The sequence below is a fragment of the Corvus hawaiiensis genome, chromosome 14, assembly GCF_020740725.1.
Source record: "Corvus hawaiiensis isolate bCorHaw1 chromosome 14, bCorHaw1.pri.cur, whole genome shotgun sequence".
Classification (NCBI taxonomy): domain Eukaryota; kingdom Metazoa; phylum Chordata; class Aves; order Passeriformes; family Corvidae; genus Corvus; species Corvus hawaiiensis.
Genome location: NC_063226.1, coordinates 19,908,559 through 19,925,456, shown reverse-complemented (window position 1 = coordinate 19,925,456; position 16,898 = coordinate 19,908,559). Strand labels below are relative to the sequence as shown.

The following is a 16,898-nucleotide window of genomic DNA, read 5'->3' as shown; positions in this document are numbered from 1 at the left end:
TGTCCAGAAGGCCACAGGACCAACCTTTGCATCATTCTTATGGGTATAAATGTATTACCTTGATACGTTCTGGGCTTTGTGTGAAGAGATGGGTTTGCTTGGCACATGGCAGACTGCATGGGGAGGACTGGATGGGGAGATGGAGGTGGGGATGGACACTCAGGAGCTCCTGTCTCAAGAGGCTTAAGAGAAAATCAAGGTGGAAGGAAAGTAAGAGGTGGAAAAATGAGGAGAGATGATGGCATGAGCACAACTAGGGAAGGCAGGAGTGGAGATGACAGAAAGGAGAGCAGAGAGTACAGGACAGACCAGCAGGGTAAAGGAAGAGAGGAGGGGGATCAGGTAAAGCAGCCTGGGGAGGGAGAGACGGAGGAAAAGGAGAGGTTAAAAGAGGGAAAGCAGAGGAGCGGATACTCACTCTGTGAGCAGGGAGATGAGGAGACAGGGAACAAACCACCATCCTGTAAACAGCTCTAGACAGAGCACACTGCCTCCAGAAGATGCAAGCACAGTGAAAGGGAGCAGGGAGCGCGGGGACCAGAGGGAACGCCAGGGAAGGATGCCACCTTCCCCGTGGCGTTAGCATGAGGCGCTGGCGCCCGGCCAGCCTGCATCTTCTCCCTCCCCCTCCTCCTCTCCCGCTTCTCTACCCACCTCCCTCCCCTTTTAAATTCAGAAATTTGTGTGGTGTGAAATTTCATCTGCTTTGACGGCGATTCACAGAGACACTGCCCGTGGAGGGGAGCGGCTCTCCCGCGCCGTGCGCTCAATGAAGCGTCCGGCGCCTTCCACACCGAGCCCGGCCACCACCACCACCACCCTCCAGCTCCCCTTTCCTGCCTCAATCCCTGCCCACCTCACAGGCCTCTGGCTCAGCCCCTCACGTTCACAACCTTAACAGCTCCTTCCCCACAAAAAAAAAAAGGCATTCATGCCCTTGCCCCTAATTGTTTCTCCTGAAGTCCGTAGGCAGTTGTGTGATCAAAGTAGCCAGGGCCTCGGTGCCCTGCTACTCCACTGCACAGCTGGCAGGCAAACACAGTTCATCTGGGGGGAGCCTGTGCTATGGAGAAAGCACCATGCATCTCACAGAGCAAAAAGGAAAAAAGATAAAAAAGGACACGGATGAGATGTTGAGCAGCTCGGGCAGGCTGTTGGCTGATGGAGATCCCCTTCTCTGCCAGCATCGAGTGGATCAAGCAGAAACCAAAGCAACATGGATACCTCGCCCTGGAGAGTGCCCTCATCCCCAGGAGAGGTAGAGACCACCTCTAGAAAAACATCCATGGAGCTCTAAGTCCCACAAGGGTTGGTGCTGGCTCTCTGTTACAATGAGGAAAGCTTTGCCCACTTGAAGCTTGTATGGCCAAAGCAGATGCTGGCATGGGCAGGGTGGTGCAGCCTCGACTGCTGCCCCTGCACCGCTGCCTGCTCTGCACCGAGCCTGGCAGCAGCAGAGCACGGCCCCACCACAGCTGCAGCTCAAAAGGGAACGCTCAGGTTGCTGCGAACCATCAGTTCTCCACAAATATTTCAGTTCTCTGACAACAACACCACCAGCCATTTCATTCCCCCTCTGATCCTCCTCATCACTGTTTACTTATTAATGGCTTCTTCTGTCTTATTTAGAGTGATTATATAAGTGCACAGGCATAGAGCAGCATAGAGCTCCAACCTGCCATGAAACCCTGATCCAGTGTCTCCTTTCCACCTCGTCCTTACCCTGGTGCTGGCCACCATCAGGATATCTGCCCATTCAGCTCCTGCCCCAGCCAGATCTCCCTCTCCTGCAGGCTCTGAAAGCCCTTGGCCACCCATTCATCCTCTGCATCATCTCCAGTGTGTTGGGAGAGCTGAGCTCACCAGCCACAAGAGTGAGGGGTAAAAGATTACTTCCCCAAAATGCGGCCTGGTTGCAAAAGGGGCAAGTCCAGGCTTCCTAAGGAGGATTGAGTGGGAGAGAGGAGAAGACTGTTACCTTTGAGACATTCCTAAAGTGAGTGGGGGGCCTTTCCCCTTAAAGCTCACCCTCACAAAATAAACTTCAGCATCACGACTGTGTCTGTCCCAGCAAATTAAAAATGCCTGGCACTGGTTTCTGAGGCCAGTGTCAACTGGCATGGAACAGCCTTGGTCTACACTTTGATTCTCACCCCACAGAAACGGGTCTGGCTGCATGCAAAAAGCCTGTTGGGAATGGGCACCAGCCTCTGCTGGGCTCTAGCTGGGGAATGCCCAAGGGACTGTTTACGGACACAGAGCAAAGCCAGGAAACAAACTGACTGCAGAGGACACTGATGCAAAGTGTCCAGGAATATTCCCTGCCACCTTTGGCTTGGAAAGGACGCTGACTAAAACTCAGCATGGCTGAGAACAGGAGGGCAACAGCACAAATCCCCCCACCAAAGCCTTTCTAATCCAGGGGAGACACAGCCAGCGAGCACCTCACCGTGTTCCCCAGCTATGGATGAAGTGCCATTATGCAGGGACTAACACAAACACTCTCACAGCCAAAGACAAACATTTAAGTTGCCGGTTGCAAATTTTTGGGTTCCAGATCTCCCGAGAAGCTCAAGATGCTCCCGTCCCCTCGGGATGCAGACTCCCAAAGCTCACGACAGTTTGCAGCAATAAGAAGGGATGGAAGCTCAGGTTCTGCAGGACTTATTCAGGCTCGCCCCACGGGGCAAGTCAGACTCCTACGGGAATTCTGGTGACTAAGAGTAGAAAGAGAGGCAAAATTGCTGTTTTGCTAAACATGGGAATAAAACCAAAACTGAGTTCTTATTCTGTACATTCTCAAAGTCAGTCATAAAAACATGCTGGCAAATGTCACCTTCTGCCTGGCAGTAAGCACAAACTTCCAAGGGCCTGGAGGGATTTATAAACCCGTGGTGAATTTTGCCATTCTTTTAACATGGTCTGATCTTTGCAAACTCCTGGAGGTCACAACTGAACCAAGAGCAAGGCAAGGATATGGAATATTTCCCCCTTGTGTCTCTTTGCCTAAAACTGACTCCACAAGCCTTGGCACAATCCTTCTAAGGTCATTCTGTTTCCAAAAGCATCTGTGCTTTCATAGGCATCCTTTGATAAATAACAGTGTGCGCTGCACTCAGATGGGAGAGGAAAAGGAAGCTCTTCTAAACCAGCACACGGGGTACCACTCATCTTAACCAGCCATTTTTCCACCCTGGGAGAGTACAAAGCTGGGCTGCCTTGACTGCAAGGTTTGGTTTTTCTGCCCCTTTATTCTATCCCAAATGCCTCGTGCATTTGGCCAGGTGAACTGGGGGACAAGGGAGCGGTGGAACACCTTTAAAAAGGTTCTTTTGGTGCAGTGGGTTCAGATATCAGTGACCTGCACTTAACAGAGGTGTCTCCCTTCAAGAGCATCAGGCTGGCACGAGTCGCATTAAAAAACCAGCATTACAAACCTGCAAGAGGTGGCAAAGAACAGGCAAAGCCCAGGGACAGGCTCAAGAGCGGTGGCTGGGAGAGGACAAGCAGGAAGATGAAGAGGTGCTGCCAGGGTGAGCTGGGGGTTCAGGGCACACCAGCTGCCTCAGGGATCTGTCAGAGACAGTGGTTGCTCCTTGACCTCTGTTTCTGCTGATGAACAAGTCAGACTCATAGGAGGTGTAGCACAAGCAGCAATTCCAGCCAGGATGGTGCTTGCCTTTGTTCTTGGAACATTAAGGATGGAAAAGCAGCTCTGGCTTTGCCGCTTTGTCCTGTTTGAGTGAGCTCCAGTTTCTTCCATGGCTTTTAAGATTACTGAGAAATTTCATAGTATTAAACTTTCTTCAAGTGTTTCCTCTTAAATCCATCGTCCCAACCCTAGGAGGCAAAAATGCAGGAGAGGATCTATCCTTAACCTCAAATGGGGAGCTGAGCTCTTCATTAACCCCGATTTCCCCTCACCCACCTAACGAACTCTTCTCCAACCTCCACATCTTCGTGCTAAGGAGCTGGCCAAAGGCAGAGCCTGGGGGTGGGAGCAGGACAAGGCTTCAGGACCAGCTCCAAGGGGGTGGATGGATGGAGAGGAGTCCAGATTTCTGCACCCAAGCTGCCACGGGAGAGATTTCTGTTGCCTTTGCCTAACCTGCGGAGGGAGCAGGCAGAGCTCCCAGAGACAGGGTAAAGCCTGAATCATCTCTCACATTTCCAGAGAAACCTCTCTCAGGGAGGGAAAGGGAAGCAAAAATAGTGGATTTCTTCCCTTCTGGCCTGTGAGATGGGAGAAGAAAATTGCTCAGTGGTCTCTGTACAGAAAAAAGCTCCTCAGTGTTAAAAACTCCTGTCTTAACCCATCAGGCCATATTTTCTGCAGAAAATCAACGAACACCCATGGAGAAAACACGGATATGGCTGCAGACAGCAGGGTCCAAGTGAGACACGAGCAGAAGAAACCTTTCTGTTGGCTGAAGAGCTAAATAATCCCAGCCTGGGACCTGGGGAATGTAACACTGACAGGGCTGGATCCTGATCAAGGGGCAGGTTGGGGATGGGGGCTATGGAGAAGCCCCCAGGAGGAGCCCCAGCCATGGGGAGCAGGCAGGGCAGGCTCTGGGGTGGCATGAGGGGCTCTGACTGTCACCAAGGCTGCATGGGCTATCAGATGGGGTGTTTGACATCACCTGCACTGCTCCCCTGTGCCAGCTGAGCCAGAAGGGATGTTCTGACTGCTGCCTTGTCCAGCAGCGAGGTCTGGTCCACAGCTGGGTCAGAAATGAGAGGGCTGGTGTCCCCCAGGAGCAGCTGACCAGTGAGAACTCACCACAGAAAGCAGAAACGAAGTGGTGCCGAAGCAGACACACCCAGCACCTCTCAGCTCAAACCCGCAAATTTCGAGACGTTTGAAGCACAGCAATCCTCTCCCTCTTGCTTTAAGGGATTTTGTACACCGATGAGAGGGTTCTGCCTCCCCAGGAGAGCATTCCCTGGGCTGGGAGCTCCACCATGCCTTGGCACCTCTGCGTGCTCCTGAACTGACTCATCCCTCAAACACACCTCCTTACATCACCACGGCCAGGAATAAAAACCCCCACCTCACACATGCACACGTTCCCCACCACCACTCCCACCTTCTCAGGAGGAGATCCCTCCTTCCCTCCGCACAGGATTTAGCCTCCGCCACCAAATTCCTCTGCAGTTCTCCAGTTGCTCAGTTTACACTGCCTGGGCTCCTCGCCAGCCAGGCATCGCATCCCGCTCGCTTGTCCACGCTGCTCCTTGCCTGCTTCCCAACATCCCAGATCCCCCACGAGTCCAGGGATGCAGCGTGGCCTCCCCAAATCACCTGTGCTGCCAAAATCCAGTTCTGTCTCTAATTAGAATGAAACCAAACAGCCTCAAGATTTCCCTGAAGGATGTTTTAAAGCTGGTTTCAAATACGATTCCCCAATTACCGTACGAGAATTTCAGCATTGTTACAGTGGTAGCTATTTTTAGGTCTCTGAAAACAGACAGCAAAATGCTGGTGACATCAGCACTTGACAAGTGTCGACTTGTTTCACTACCAAATGGATGCTGCATGAGCTGCGAAAGGAAATAAAAATCTCAGACCAATGTATGGCTTGAATGTGTGATAATGTAAAGCTTATTGAATGTTGGGGCAGGGCTCCAGACAGCGTCTGGAGGTCCAGAGAAAGCCTTGGTAATTCTGTTACTCAAACATCAATAGTGGTTGTAAAGCAGCTTGAAAGAGTGAGGGAAATATCGACCTAAGTGAAACATCAACATTCTCTGAAAGGGTTTTTCTGAAATGAAAAAATTTCTCCCTAATTTTTTTTGTTTAAAATTTGACGAAACCAATGCAATTTCTGACCAAAAAGCCATTAGGTGGAAAAATATATTAAATTCAGCCAGTGCTATCCAGCTTTTCCTCACTGTGTTATCGACCTCCTTCCACCACCCAGCAGCTTTGTCTTTGTGGGTAGCACCTTCAAGCCTCCCTTTCTGGCGCAGAATTTCCACATTGTTTCAGCACTCCCCTGTTTCATGTCGTGGGTGAACACCCCTCCTGTGCTTCACAGGCACTTTTCACTCCAGCAAGGTGTTCAGGGGCCAGGTGAGTCCAGGAACCACCGTGCCAGGTTACACCTCCTGCATCCTCCCATGCCACTGGGTGTTTGCCGAGCTGAGAGTGCCCTCTGGGCTGGCTCGGGGCTCTATTTGGCCTTCTGGGATTTGTGCCATCTGGTAACTGGTTGGGGAAGGGGGTAGGGAGCACCAGTCCTGCATCCCAGCATCGCTGCTGCTGTTTATTCATTCCTTTTGTTGGAGACCTGGCAACCAGCTTTTAATCTGAGCCCGATGGGAATTAATTTTGGAGTAAGCTTTTGTATCGAACGCTTCCCTGAGATGGAGCTGCACCGCGCTCCCTTCATCCGTTAATTTGCTAATTCCACCAAAAACAAGAAGAATGTGCTTTTCTGACACCCAGCTTTCACAGTGGATTGCAGGGCTTCATTTACTCGTGCAAACAAGTTATCTGGAGCCTGGTTTTGTTCTCACTGAGGTCAGAAACTACTCGTGACTTGGGTGTGCCTTAACTTGGACCCTGGGGTCTGGTCTGGGGATTGAGCCTGGTCCTGCTGGTTGCTGGAGCACTTGCTAAAGACAGAGGCCTGCCAGGATGTCATCCTTCCCTGCTCTCTGACATCAGAGCCTGCTGGAGAAAAAATGACTGTTGTGCCACAAATAGCATGATTGAGTCACTTTGCTACAGGATCAGCTCAGAGGAGGGGGAAGCAACTGGCGAGAAGGTGGCAGGAGAGGAGCGGGGATGTGGGATCTCGCTCGGGGGAAAACAGGCAAACAAAGGAGAAGAAGCAGGTATTGCCTCCTTTGGCCTTCTGCCATCAGGGCAACTCCATTTCATAAATTCTTCCACAAAATACGACACAAGACAAGAACAGGCTTCAAAACCCAGGGTGGACTTGTACATCCCCTCCTGTTGGCAGGGCAAGCCTGGCTGCACGTTTACAGAGGGGAGGGGAACACAGGTGAATATTCAGGGGCTTTTTCTTGCTTGCTTACACCGGCTGTGTGTTTTTGAGTAGTATCACTGTTATTTGCACCTGCAAAACTGGACCTAGTGCTCCTGTTTTCAGCAAAATTGCAGGTGCAGGAGTCACTATAGAAAGCAGCCCTAAAGAAATCCTTTTTCATACCACTGTGAGCGAAGCTAGAGGGACTTCAAGCATTCAGGGCACCTGGCTTGTACCCCCAGTGCTTTCAGCCAGCCATCCTGACCTGAAGTACAGCTGGGGAGCAGGGGCTGCCGTGGCTCAGAGCTTCACTTTTGCAGCTGTCATTTTCTCTGGGGTCAAGGGAGCAGCTTCCAGGAAAACCAGCCAAAAATTAAACCAACACAGGCAGCTCTTTCTGAGGCCCTGGAAATGGCAGGCAGACAGCTGTCGTCTTCTTTCATTGGCCTGGCTGCAATTTTCCTTCTCTCTCCCGTTTGCACAGGTCATTCCAGGGAGCTGAGCTCCCTTCCCCATGGGAGGGGAAGGGAAGGGACAGTGCACGAGGAGCTGGCACAGTGTCCAGCCAGCTCGAGTGCAAATCCTCCAAGGACTTCCACTGCCTGGCACCAGTGCTGCTGGGTCCACGCTGCTCGTTCTTTGCGCTGACTAAATGGCAGCTGATAAAAATACACCAGCACTTGTGCTTCTGCTGTGCAGGTGTGTGCAGAGATTGCCCACCAGCCTGGGGGAGGCAGCTCTACGCTCAGGTGGGCTGGCTCAGCAGCAAAGAGCAGCCTGAGCTCAGCAGCACTCTGCCCCCTCCTTCCTGAATTTATACTCCTACTTGCCCCAAGCCAAAGCATCTTCTTGCCTGGCCTTCACTCCTGTTTTAATACAATGAGAAAATCTGGGGGAGTCAACTGGGGACTGCTGCAGTCTTTCTGGTGGGTCAGTAAAGCCAGCTCAGGGCTCTCTGACAGTTTCAGCCAAACAACATCACTGGCCCAAGGGAGAGGGGTGGATGTACCTGTCCTGGGAAGGGAGAGGCACAACAGGAACAGGGTCACAAAGCTGGGTTTGTTGCACCTTTTGCAGTGTCTGGGCCTGGAGCAGAAGGTGTTCATTAACTGAAAGGAAAAACCAGCACAGACATGACCCCAGGGACCCCAGGGCTCTGCTGTAGGGAGAACATAGGGCACAACCACCTTGCTGCCTTGGCAGGATGATGTTCTGGGCAGCCTCTTGCTTTACCATGCCTACACCCAGCCCTACCCTCCCTCAAACAGCCCTTCTGCTCAGAGAGGTGTAAAGTAATCCTACAAGTCACACTTTGCCACAAAACATGACACAGAATGACAGTTGATACTGCAAATCAGAAGGGTAAAGGTCTTTCCTCCCTCTTTGCTGCACTGGGATATAAGCCCAGAGATGCTATCACAAATATTTGTGGAGGCAGGTCAAAAGAGCCAGCTCTGAATTTTGGTAATTGAAAAGGGAAACAAACCCACAAGAAAAATAAAAACCCCTCACCAAACAAACTCAACAACAACAACAACAAAAACCCCAACAAAAAAAAACCCCAAATACTAGGAATAAAGCGAACAAATACAGGGTTGGAAAAATTGTTGCCTTGATTTCAGCTACAGCATCCTGCAGCTGCAAATTTGCCTTTTAGCCCTCTGCCTCTCCACTCAACTTTATTACCTACCCTGGCCCCTTCACATACCCAGATAGCACAGTAAGATCAACCTTTTCTCCCTCCACTTCACACAAGTACAGCAATTTCAAAGGCCTTGGACTTGCCTGTGTCAATTTGTTCCAGACACCACAAAAAGTGTCCTCACTGATGACCATTCTCCTACCAGATATCAATTTTCAAGCCTCAATCTTCAGAATTGTTCTAGTAAACAGACGTTTTTATAACTGTGCAAAAACCTATCTTGAACGCGAAAAAATGACTGGAGTGGATTGACTCAAAGGCTCCAGAAATTCAGCCTTAGATACCAAAGCAACAAAGGCTCATCTCCATAGCCCAAACTTGCAGAAAATTATAAGCAACTGAAAATGAGTGTTTCAAATGGAAGTGTTATGCAACATGAATGACAGTGACCTGAAACGCCCAGAGCAGACTATTCCCCTCTCCAACATCCATCTATAGCAGCACAGGAAATGTTGGAGGCCTGAAAGAAACAGCCATTTCCAGCTTGGAGAAAGAACAGAGACACAAAGCCCTGTAACACTTGAGTATCTTGAGTATCCTCGCCTCGCCAGAACATTTTTGGAAATGGGAGAAGTTTAAATGAGGTGTCATTTTCAACAGCAACTCATAAAAGCAAACCCTTGGGCTCACCTCAGGCCATACAGGACGGTCCCGTCAGGATGGAGCCGAATCATGCGGTTCTTCACCGTCACCCCGTGCAGAAAGGACTTCTTGTCGTTCAGGAAGTAGGTGTCAGGCAGCCACAGCTGGTCAGCCACCCGGTTGTCCAGGGTCAGGTTGAGGGGAAGGTCGTTGTAGGCCAGGCGTTTGTCCCGCCAGCTCTGCTGGAAGTACATGGTGATGGTGTAATCCTGGGAGAGAAACGGGCACGCGTCAGTGTGGGGCCACTGCCAACACCTCTCCGAATTCCTTGGCACCCAAATGTTTGTGTCCACACCTCCAACACTTGGGTGTTGGTTTTTTTTGGTTTTGTTTTTTTGGTTGTTTTTTTCGTTTTTGTTTTTTTGAGGGATGTGTGCCATGATTTGTTCTGTGAAAACGGGAGCGAGCCTGAGATTTACAGGGGACAAAATGCCAAAATGCTTGACTCCAGTCAAGCAAAACTGCATCCCACTCCTGCTGTCCCAGCCTGCTGAGAGCTTGTCACAACCGGCAGCAGTTCAGGCTAAAGGGTGTCAACCAACAGTGGCTACACAGCAAAGACTTCCAGGGTTGTTCTCCCACTGATCACACAAATGTGACACAAACACCATCCACCCATGTCCAGGCACTGCTCATTACCACGCAGTTGGTAAAAGCCAATTCTGTTTTCAGCAGAAGCTGAGGCCATTCCAAAGGGTACAGGGAGAACCTCACCTCGAGGCCAAGGTTTCAAGGTTGAGCCAGGCCAGCTGTGACAAGATCTCAGCACTTGCCTCGTTATAGGAGCTAAGTTGGGATTTCATCGTGGTTCTCAGGAAGGGACATATGGGGAGGAAATCTGTCATCAGTGGAGCATGATCCACTGGAAAAGCGGCAGTTTACTGAAAAATTCCCCATAAATTTGGACATCAGGAGGAATTTCTTCATGGAAAGGGTTGTTAAACACAGGAATGGAGTGCCTAGGAAGGCGGTGGAGTCTCCATCCCTGGAGGTGTCCAAGGGACGACTGGACATGGCACTCATGCCGTGGTCTGGCTGACAGAGCAGAGGTCAGTCACAGGTGGAACTCAGTCCTGGAGGTCTTTTCCAGCCTAAGTAATTCTGTGATTCCCAAACCATCCCCAGCTAGCACAGCACCATACATCTCCTGCTCCCCTCCTGTCCAATGGTGAAAAGCTGACACTTAAAACTGTTGCTAACACAAGAATTTTATGGAAGGGAGCGTGAGCTGCTTGGTGGCTGCAGCTCTGCAGAAACCACACTCATTGCTGGGCACATCCAGGGGACATCCAGAGGCCTCCAATCAGCCTGTTCAGGGGCACGGTATGGTGCCACATAATAGAGGAACAGTTTCTTCTTCTCAGGTAAACAAGCAGTACAGGAAGGAGTCTTGTACACACCAATGACAGGAAACACTCTCAGGAAACATTCTCACAACAGGTCTTAAATAGGCTGGGAGACGAGATTTTTGGGGTAAACTAGATAGCATTAAAATAATAGGATGTTGATTAGGAAATGGGCACAAGTCCTGTTGACAGTGACCTAACAGAAGTCAGAGATTTTTCCCCAAGTCCTTAAATAAAAAGCATTTTTGCAAATGATCTAGAACAGACACATTGTCACTTCCCAAGCAGTACCTACAGTGCCACAGGAATCCTCCTGACCCCAGGGATTTGCAGGATGAGAGTTTCTGCTCTGCAAATCCCAGCTCTGTGCGAGGGGCTGGAGAGGAGCTTGCTCATGCACCGACATCTGGGCTGAGCACTGAGGCATCTGCCTGCCTGTCTTCTCCCACAGACTTCATTCAAAGCCAGGTTTGATTACACCTCTGAAAACAAGCTCAAATAACCCCACATCACCAATAATGCCAGCTTTTGGGTATCTAACTACGATTCAGAAATCCAGACCCACATGCACGTCTGAAAGGTCACGGAGTAACTCCGCGGTGTACAGCAGATACAGAGCTGTATCTGTCACTGTCTGTGCTGCCTTGAAAAGAACAAAAACACAGTGACAGCCTTCTGGCCAAGGAACTGATGCACTTTGCTTTTGAAAGGACTGCCTCAGAAGCCTCACAGTCCATCTCTCAGAGGCACAAACATTCTCATTTTGGGCAGGACCCTGCAAAGGAAGGTGCTGTCCCCAGAATCCCTCCCAGGATGCCTGGGGCTGCACTGCAGTGAGAGCACAGCGGAGCAGGGCACCCAAATTCCTAGAGCCTCTTACTCCTGTTAGAAACAGACTCATCCCCTTCCTGTGGGACACTTGGCTACAGAGGCATCATTTCTATTCCCCCCTTTGAGAGCTCCACCCACGCATCTCGGCAAGCTGCTTCACTGACCTGCGTTTTCCTGATCCTTGACAGAGCCCTGCAACACCTCACCCCTAACCAGGCCACCCTGCTGTCACTGCAGGCTCCTGCCAGCCTTCAGGCAGCAGCAGGCAAGAGGTGTCACTGATCTCCAGAAGACAAAAAAGGGCAAGTTGCTTACAAAGTGAACAATGCACCTTCTAAACACATCCTCTGTATTCCCAGGATTGATGGGAACAAACTTGGAGGGGTGCAGAAAGAAAAGCCCACGCCCTAGCCATCAGCTCGATGATGTTCTTCAGGTGCAGAGGGGAAGAAAACCGGCCCAGCCCAAGGCTGAGCTCTGTTCTCCAACCTTCCCGGGTTTCTTGGCACAACAGATTTCTTTGGGCAGCATCACGGAGGTGTTGAGCACTTGATAATCACGGTTCATGCAGTGCCTCAGGTTTCCCTCAGCCTCTCTCTCTGCTGATTCCTGTGCTCCACTTCTTGTTCTGCTGCTCTCATCACATTGTTGAACAGCAGGGAGGATTTTTGGGCAGAAGGAAGAGCAGGGCAGGTGTCCACCCCACAGAGGTCAGTCTCCCTGGGAGGACAAGTGCCACTGACATAGGATGGGCGCAGAACCAAGCTATGGGAAGAGGGATAGGGCAGGCACAGAGCATGGGCTGGAGGCAGCACTGATACAGCAAGTGAGAGGGGCCAGAACCCAGAAGAACAAGCTGTGAGCTTGCTTTCCCCTTCATACCCGCTGTCCTGGTCAGGCAGTTATGAAGTATCCATGTGCCACTCTCACACCACATCCTGGCCAGGCTCCAGAGCTGCTGAGATCTTAATCACGGCCTTTCTTTCAAAGGCACATGCAATAATGGCCAAGGGTGACAGCGTTCTGCAGCAGCAGGACGACCAGATGGAGCCAAGGCATGCAGTGGTTCATAGGTTCAGGAATCAGAAGTAATGAGCCTGATTCTCCTCCAAGCCTTGGATGACGATGCCTTTGTTGTGGGGTTTTATCTGTCATTGGGCTAATATGAGGCTTTCCCAAACCTCCCACTAATCCATGACACTCACAAGCCTGCTGATGCCACAGATATTACACAAGCTGGCTTTCCTAGAATCACCAGCTGACAGGAAGTTGGCCAATTTACCAGGTTCAGTGAAGAACTTTGAATTCAAACACACCTGGAGCCCACACACCCCTCCAGCTCTTCCTTCCACCTCGCCAATGAGGTGCTTTGGTGAGACAACGCAGCTGGATTTCCCTGCTGCCTGTGCAAGGGATAAGTGAGGGGTTTTCCCTCTGCACACACACCCAGTAAGCAGAGTTCTCCATGGGTGCTGCTGGAGGAGCAAACGAGAGGTGCAGGCAAATCTGATTTTCCACTTGCCTCTAAACCGGCAGCCTAGACCCTCTCCATCCTGCACCAGTGCAGCTCCAGCAGCCACAAAAGCACTTCCAAATGATGGGTCCCACTGGGTCTTTGTGGAGCACCGTAAAATGCTCAGGCAGGGCCAGAGTCTGGCCATGGCCATCAGAGCTGGGGCAAGGATGGAGGAGCGTTGTGGGGAGCTCCCAGCTCGCCCTGCCAAATTCACCTGCTGCACTGGGATAGAAGGCAGGACCCACACTGGAGGGAGCACAGGTGTACCAAACCACCCTGGGCAGCCTCCTGCTGCATCTGGTGGCTCCTGGGGGAGGAGGGACGAGGCTGGAGGAAGAGAGATACCACTCCTCATCAGAAACTCCGTGCAGGTTGCACCACACTTTGGAAACTGTTCAGCATGAACCTGGAATTCGGTTTTTAAAAAAACAAAGGCTGAGACAAAGCAAAGGGGGCTTTTGAGGGGTGGATATGACCAGAAATGGCATGTTCCCACTTGTTCTCCCTTTTTCCATCCCAAGGAAAAACAAAGACACCTGCAAACTCTGTCCAGCTGGGCTTTGCTACCAGAGCTCAACTGGCCATGTCCCTGCTGTCCCTGCCCTGACCAGCATCCCACTGTGGGAGACTGAAATGCCACAGTCAACAGCTCTGGCCAGGGGAAAGCTGTTTCAGCCCTGCCGAGGCCCCCTGTGCTAAAAGGGCTTGCATGTTTCAAAACAAGCCTCTTCTCCATCTCTGCCAGCCCAGCAGTGGCCAGACCCCTCGGTTTGTCCCCGAAATCTGGTCCCCAGTGGCTCACAACCTGCAGAGCTCCAGCAATGCTCCCGGCCCTTGAAGCCCCCGCAGCAGCATCCCTGAGCTGCCCTCCCGTCCCAGCTGTGTGTGGGATGGCTCTGGGCACCACAGCTCCCCTCCAGCCCCTCCCGGAGCTCGGATGGCACCTGAGCCTGTTGGAAAGCTGGAGAGCTGCTGAGGCTGGCCGTCCCTGAGGGACCCCTGCACATGCCTGGCTCGGTGTGCTCCGCTGAGCAGCTCCGTGCGAGCTGCCAGCGCCAGCCCCCCAAAGCACCAAAGGTTTGCCCAAGGCTGTCCAAAGGCTTTGCTCTCTTCCTCTCTCCTCCTTCCTGCACACAAGGCAGAGGCGAGAGCTGGCAGACACTCACGGTGCAGAGTTCATCCACAAAGGGACACAAAAATGCTGCAAAAGGAAGAGAAGGCTACCTGCATTGCCCCACGTGTTGGAATGATGGGGTGTCCTGTCAGCTGCTGAGGACAGGGGTGCTAAAATCCATCTCCAGATGAGAGCTTACTGATAATTACAGCCTTTCCTGAGGCTCAGCTGAGACCCCGAAACCAAAGATGGTGTACACTGTGAACGGCTGGAATGTTGACACGGCAGGGGCATGAACGGAGGAAGGTATTTCCTGCAAAACCCCAGAGGCAACAAACTCAGCCAAGCATGCACAGGGATTCCCCAGACTCTCAGAGGACAGGGCAGAGAAGTCTAAGGGAACAGCAGCTGAGGCACAGCAAGAAGGGAAATAAGCTGGCACTATTGGTATGAATTCAAGAATGAATTTCCACTGGCTCATATTCCAAACACCTTTATTAACATCTATCCTATAAGCTGCTTCTCCTCCTCCACCTCACAGAGCCCCTTTTGGGAGCTCAATGCTCCTTAAGAAGCAAACCTGGACTTGCCCTGGACCCCTCCCCACTTGTGCTGGCTCAGTGCATCCTGGGAGCAGAAATGAACCCACTGTCACACGAGAGCAATGCTGCCCCTTGGAGAAGTGTCCCAGGTTAGGATGCCAGATGTGAGCATAGGAACGAACACACTTGTGCAGAGGAAGGCAAAGTTTGGGGGGCCAAGGCAGGGAGAGGAGTTGTGAATCCAGGGGAGGGGACTAATACAGCAGAAGAGCCACTCCTGCTGCAGGAAGCACAGGCTGGTTGCTGCTGAAGCAGCAACAGACTGGAGGGCAGCAGGAAGCTGAAGCTTGGAGGTAGCAGATATTATCTGAACCCACCACAACTCAGTGAGGACACAGAACAGTTGGCTGTGGGCCAGCCATGGCCCTTGAATGGTGTGCAGGGATGTGCCCAGACCACCAAGGGACACAGCACTTCAGGGAGTCAGCTCAGGGTGGGAACCTGAACTCCCTTGGCAAGGGATCAAAGACCAGCAAGGGGTGGAGCAGGAGTAGTTAAGGCACCACAGGGCACTGTGTGTCCCTTTCTGTCACTGCAGTGAGAGGAGGGATACAAAATTAAGGAGCCCCTCTTCTCCTGCAGTCTCACTCAGCATGCAGAACACAAACATGGCCTGGGTCCCAAGCGGAGTTCTACAAATGTGTTTGTGCTGGTTTTGGAGACAGAAGCGTACTATGTCAGACCAAAAGGCTTTATACAGTCGTATCCTTTAGATATCAGGAAAAAATTCTTCACTAAAAAAAAATTCTTCACTGAAAGAGTCACTGGGCACTGGAATTGTCTGCCCAGGGTGGTGATGGAGTCACCATCCCTGGATGTGTTTAAGAAAAGACTGGATGTGGCACTCAGTGCCATGGTTTAGTTGATGAGGAGGTGTTGGGTTAGGTCATAGGTTGGACTTGATGATCTCAAAGGTCTTTTCCAACCCAGTTCATTCTGTGATTCTGTGATCCTGTCTTCAGTAACAGGAAAGAGAATAGCAGGGAAAAGTATAAGTAAAAAAAGGTTTTTGTTGTGATACTTAATCCTGCAGCTTTTTGAGATTTAAGGATCTCACTCAGAGCTGGTACCTTCTTAATTGAAGATACTCAGTTTCTCTTAGGAGAGCTTATCTTACTTCTCAGAATATTCAACCTTAGGAACCTGCAATCTTGTGGCCATGAGTTCCACAGCTGAGTTCTTCACTATCTGCACGTCACCTTAAAACAGGTATAAACCAGGTTTGCTCTTCTCCATCTCCCTGTAGTGCTTATATTAAGCCAGTAAACAACCACAACCTTGTGCTCTCAGGCTCACGGGGTCCCACCTCCTTTCAGACACTTCAGGGTTACTCATCAGAGCACAAACAGCTGTGAACACTCTCAGAAGTAGTTGAGAGGCTCTGATAGAGGCAGGAGGCAGCAAGGCAGGGAGAGCTGTTGCACGGGTTAAGCGCAGAGCAGAGCTGGAGGATGGCAGTGTCTGACGTTCAGCAATGGGTTGTTGCACAAGAATAGGCTGAAGGCAAGGTAATGGAAGTAACTTTCCACAGATCTGGTGCAATTAAATGTTACAAAAGCACGAAGTCAGGAGCGTAAGAGTATTTTGGAAGGTCTAGGAATTAATATGGAAAATAAATTCAAGTTGTTACAGAAAGGCACTCACAGGAAAGAACAGCTCAAGGATGCTGAGCCTGCTGCTGCAAGGCTCCATCTTCCAACTGCTTCCATATTTGAACAGAACTCCCAGACAGCTGCTCCCTAAACCCCTGGCACAGCTCCTAAGAGATGTGGGCCATGGGCAGGCTGGGTCAGATCATTTTCCTTCGTGCTGTGACCTAGAGAACCCCCAGCACTGAACCAGTCCAGAGGCACAAGCATGCAGGCTCTTTAGGGGCTCCACTAGACTCAGGCACCAGGATCAGAAACTGAAAGAATAATGTGTGTGAAAAGGTCAAATATTTGCTCAGAATTCAGCACTTCTGGCAAGACGGACGCTGCCTGTGCCCGGTCCATTTCTGTGGGTGACAAATGGGTTGGATACCTTTCAGTGGGGCTTTGAAAGTAAGGGTGGCTATTCCAGGCTGCTACTGGAGGCTGCTCCACCAAGCACTTGTAAGGTACTGGGAGCAGTAACTTTTCTGCAGGGGAGAGAATGCACTGCTCTTC

At 51.1% G+C, this 16,898-nt stretch overlaps 1 protein-coding gene across 2 annotated transcripts in view; it reads right to left on the bottom strand.

The window, feature by feature from the left end:
- LOC125333264 (gamma-aminobutyric acid receptor subunit beta-4) overlaps positions 1–16,898 on the bottom strand; it is a 71,314-nt gene that overhangs the window by 13,467 nt on the left and 40,949 nt on the right. For both annotated transcript variants that reach the window (XM_048319090.1, XM_048319089.1), the window contains exon 4: positions 9,331–9,551. In XM_048319090.1, coding sequence (XP_048175047.1) covers positions 9,331–9,551 — 221 coding nt within the window. The remainder of the gene's footprint in view (positions 1–9,330; positions 9,552–16,898) is intronic.